Source organism: Magallana gigas, chromosome 6 (genome assembly GCF_963853765.1).
Source record: "Magallana gigas chromosome 6, xbMagGiga1.1, whole genome shotgun sequence".
NCBI classification, from domain to species: Eukaryota; Metazoa; Mollusca; class Bivalvia; order Ostreida; family Ostreidae; genus Magallana; species Magallana gigas.
In genome coordinates this window covers 47,346,807-47,351,657 of record NC_088858.1, presented here as the reverse complement: position 1 = coordinate 47,351,657, position 4,851 = coordinate 47,346,807, and the positions used below count along the sequence as shown (strand labels likewise).

General features: G+C 31.3%; 1 protein-coding gene across 1 annotated transcript; it reads right to left on the bottom strand.

Annotated features, from left to right (window-relative positions):
* Positions 1-950: 950 nt before the first annotated feature.
* Positions 951-4,845, bottom strand: LOC105337000 (protein lin-52 homolog). Its single transcript, XM_011441534.4, has 6 exons — positions 4,733-4,845; positions 3,584-3,652; positions 2,736-2,770; positions 1,956-2,028; positions 1,568-1,651; positions 951-1,133 (listed from the first exon to the last, which is right to left on the bottom strand). Exons 1-6 carry the CDS (start codon positions 4,764-4,766, stop codon positions 1,081-1,083), a joined length of 348 nt encoding a protein of 115 aa, XP_011439836.1. The 5' UTR covers positions 4,767-4,845; the 3' UTR covers positions 951-1,080.
* Between the last annotated feature and the right edge of the window lie 6 nt (positions 4,846-4,851).

Genomic DNA, 4,851 nt, shown 5'->3' with positions numbered 1-4,851 from the left:
GCCTTTTGAAGGAAAAATAGGGCTGGGAAAATCATTTTCCATATACCGGTACGACCCGTTTTGTGTTCTTTGTATTGTTAAATGAGGTTTTGAATTATGGAGATGCGTGTATTAATTTTATTTCATTCCCTGTAATCAAATTAACTCTTTAAATACTGGCGTATGGTACCAATTAATCTTAGCTATCTGGTAAGCCACAAGGGCAAAGCTTCCAGTACAGTGGTACATACATGTCGTCTGTGGTCAGTCGAGATTTGGTGGATGGTGACTTCTCGTATTGCATGCACTATCTTGCTGCTTGCATTTCCTCATAAAAAGTCATATTTGCAATTTTTGCTTGCAAAAAATTGTTAAAATATATTTATTTTTTTTGTTACATATTTGTGAAGGTAACTTTACTCAAATTATTGTGTGCTATATCAAATGTAGTGTCAGTGAATAATTGGTTCAACAGTTTAACAATAATTTTTGTAAATATTTATTTTAATTTTTGCATGATCAAGGTTAGAATGTGAATGGTATGAAAATATATGCTGTGATAAAGGATCATTGTTAGGCTGTCTGAAATATTCTACCCAAATGTTTATAAAACAAAGGGAATACAAAAATTCAAATTAATTGAAATACACCTGTACATGCGAAGTGAAAATTTCAGTACCATCAATATAATTTGGCGAATTGTACAGCTACCAGTCCATTAATGATTTTGGTTAAATTGTCTCGGTGTGTAACCCAAATAAATGTTCTAAATGGCTCCAAATGTTGTTTCTTTTCTATAGAATGATAAAGTACATTTGAAACAAAATTGATGTAAACAAAACCATGATTCTATTTTTTTTTCTTTCCAAAATATCAAATCCTCTGAATATTTGTGATTTTAGGAAAAAGTTCTGAGTTATTGTTTTTAGCAATGTGAGATAACCTAGCATACAACAAATGGGAGACAACTCACAACCATGTTGTTTATTATAACATGATGATATTGCACATACAAATTGTATAATGCATGTACAATGCATTGATGATTTATGTACTAATTAAAATAAAATTCTGTAGGAAAAAGTCATTTGTAAAAGAACTTTAAAACTTCTTCTGTAAAATGTTAAGAAATTTTCCTCGTGTCATCTCTCTTGCTGAAAGTAGTACAAAAAAAGAAAGGAAATAGGTAAAAATGTAAGCAATACAAACAAGAAATAAGCAGTTAGAACTGGGACACTGATAACTTAATTGAACAGAAGAAAAAAAGTTAATTAAGGCAGATGTCGGTAAAGTGATTCTTTCACAATCATCTGCCTTTACAGTTTCAGGGCTACCGGTACTTCGGTGGAAAATTCATAATAAAATTTAAGTACATTGTATAGGTATGATGCAATCTCAAAAACTTTCAAAATATGTGATGTAAAAATTTCTTAACTGTAAATTTTACTTCCATAGTAAAACTGCAATTGTGTGTGGGAATGGTAGATGTACCTTATTAAACAATGGTGTGAAGACAGTTGTAATAATGAGGTGGTTTTGATATCTAATCCAAAGGTTTTACATTTAGATAATGTAGTGCAATGCATACCTTCATCTAGCCCTAACTGGTATGCCAGATTTTGTAAGCCTTTTATTTTTTCCATCAACTGTGAAGTTGTCAGACTGCCAAATTCTGTGTAGACAAACGATACAGTATTAAACAATGATTTCTTGGAACAATTTGAATACAACTAAAAATTTACAAAAAGAGGTAACAATTTAACATTGGAAAAAATAACTATTTTTGCATGTAATAAAGATTTAACTACTTTTTTGTTCATCTGTTACCAGTACCTGGTAAATACAGTCTTAAACATACATGTACTGAACACTTGAGATTGAATTACATTGCAAGTAAAAGTGTTCAATTTTTGTTTTCCATTTGTGAACAGAATTTTGATCCCTGATCCACTAATTATGAATTTGATTGAAATCACCTTGTAGTAATCCTATATCTTCATTCTCTAATTCAGCCATCCATTTAGGGGAAGTTCCAGGTCGGGGGACAGGCTTATAATAAATAAATACAAGCAAAATTTTGAAAATCTAGTGCATGATAATAGGTTCTTTTTATAAAACTCTGAACAACCATGCATTAGGTTTATAAATTAAACAACTCTCACTTTAGAAAAAACATGTTTCAAGCATAGGATGAATCCACCAAATTTATCACAAATTGTAAAATTGTTGTCTTTTAAGACTTAAACTAAATTAACAAGATTTTCGTTCCAGTGAAGTTAGGTTTTTCCTGTGGTCTCTATTAGGCCATGGGTCACAATTTGAGTACCGGTACACATATTTACAAATGAAAAAGCTTTCATTTAGATTTAAATATGACATTTCTATTGCAGGAGTCTTAGAAGATTTTTTAAGGACAAACACATAATTTAATTCAGTCTTTGAAAAATTATCTCCCCTTTCAAGACAGCATAGTCATTTATATGAAAACCCTTTTCTCTCTCTCTTATTTAAATTGGTCCTGTTAAATAATGCAGATTTGAAGATATAAAATTACAAATAGTAAACATATGCATAGGACATGGGTGCTTTTCATCTAAATTGGTGTATTAAAAAATGTCATCCATAAACTATAAATTCAACTTCACAGGGAGTGCCTATGTCCATGGAAAGCAACTAAATCAACAGACTCTGGAATAATCCTAATAAGAAAGCAAGCCTTTGCTTAAAAAGAAAATATTTTACTTAAACATACTTACGCTTTTAAGTGAAGCAAACTCAGAGACACCAGGTACTGAAAATAAGAAGTAAATGATACAATAAAATGAAAATTCAACCATGTGATCAATAGATTAGTTGACCATTGTTGGTGACTAAATATCTCATTTTATTCAAGTTTAGGGGTACAACATTTATTAATTAATAGAACCATTTTCATAAGACCTTGGACTTTCGATAGGACCTAACTATCAATTTCTTGTGTTTAAATGACGCTGGTTTCAAGTGAAATATACACAGATTGCGTAGTCTTAGCTCAAAAGCCAGACAAATCTTGTTAATTTCACAGAGCCTTGGCTGAGTTGCCAGCAATAAAATAGACAGGCCTAAGTCACATTGCCGTTTGACACAACTACCCAAAGTCCAAGCTCTGGTTAAAACGGTTCTAATTACATTACTTTTGTGTACATATCATGTCAATGATACATACTGATGAATATAATTATAAGCTTGCTATTGGAATTTTATGTCTTCGGGAGTAAAGACCAACTTAAAAGACTGGTTACCATTTCCATCATTACAGATTCTGATTGCCCAGCCTATAGGGATACATGTACATATTGATTGTATTGTCTGCTTCATCCACTTATACCGTACACCTTCTTCACTCTTTTCTCTAGATAGAATGTTCTATCGTTTAAATGACAGATGTCCTACGGACCCGGTTTAACCTGAGCGTAGCCTGGTCATGGTAAGATTATTCTTTCTATCTTTTCTCATTCTCTTTTAAAGGCACGAGTAGTATACATTTCATTCACCCCTTCTAAACGAAAATTGTTACTTTCATGGTATGCAAATATGATTACAAACAAAAACATAATGCACGCACTCTGCTCTGGCCATAGGTCTGGTGAGGATCGGTCTAACTTTTCAAAACTTAACAGGTCATCATCTCCATCTGTAATAAACAAAACGCAGTATTTGTAGGAAATCAAAAAAGAGTAAATTTTAAACATGTTTTTACCAGGTCTAGGCAACCTCCGTTTTTGGAGGATAGCTCAATTTCAAGATGGCTGCTGATTTTTACCATATATGGAAAGTCACTTTGCATTGTGGGTGAAATTATCCTCCATTTTTGGAGGATAGCATGGGTATATTTCAAAGGCTTCGTGCATATCTTTAATGAGAAAATGCAAGCACCAGACCATATGGGAATTAAAGTTAAGGGAATAAACTAATGATTGTATGCGGCGATTTGAAATTCTATGTATAGTATTTTCACAATATGCTTTGAAAGTGTGTACTTCCTGTGTTCAGTTTTACAAATGACATAGACTATTTACATGTTTCATTTAATAAAAATCACAAAATAGTGATGTTTATTACTCATTAAAACATTAATGAGTTCATTCACGTTTAGAGACACACAATAGATATCTTGATCTGCTATATTGTACATGTACAAAGTAAATGTTTGCATATACCTTAGGAACTTTGTAGCTCTTATTCTAATTAATTCACATGTTATTAAGTATCATTTAAATTTAATCCCTTCACACAAAAAGACATTGTTAAGTTTTATTAATCAAAATGATACCATTTATAGATATCAATTATCCAGAATATTGAAAAAAAATGTGAGAGTCTTCACATAAGATATTTTTCTTTAAAATCAGCCCTGCAATTATTTAAACTTAAATATTTATTAAATATTATCAATAATTATAATTATCAATAGCTAAATAAGCTAGGTGATATTTTTATAGTATAATAATTATATTTTATTCATAGTTAACTCCCTTTGTAAAAACAGAGTTAATTGCCCTTCATCTGAAAAGATCCACCAGGGGGCGCATACATCTATCCTCCAAAAACGGAGGATAAAATCTATCCTCCAAAAACGGAGGTTGCTTAGACCTGTTTACATAAAAGAATAATTACTTCCCCTGGATCGTATTAAATTCAATTAAAAAATAAGAAAACAAATCCAACCTTCGTTTTAAACGTTTCAAACAAAATATAAACACAAGCAAATTACCCGCACTTGAAGTTGAATTCGACATTGTTGACATCTCTTGTATTGCTATATGTATTTTCGTATTTTCTCTCTTTATTTCTACTCAGGGTTATTTGATTGAAGGTTTTTGGTGACTTAAA

Excerpts from the sequence above, each read along its gene's own strand:
- LOC105337000 (XM_011441534.4), bottom strand. The coding sequence starts at position 4,766 with ATGTCAACAATGTCGAATTCAACTTCAAGTGCGG. Across the intron at positions 3,653-4,732 it reads GAATTCAACTTCAAGTGCGG|ATGGAGATGATGACCTGTTA; the intron begins GTAATTTGCTTG and ends TGTTTATTACAG. Across the intron at positions 1,652-1,955 it reads AGATATAGGATTACTACAAG|AATTTGGCAGTCTGACAACT; the intron begins GTGATTTCAATC and ends TTGTCTACACAG.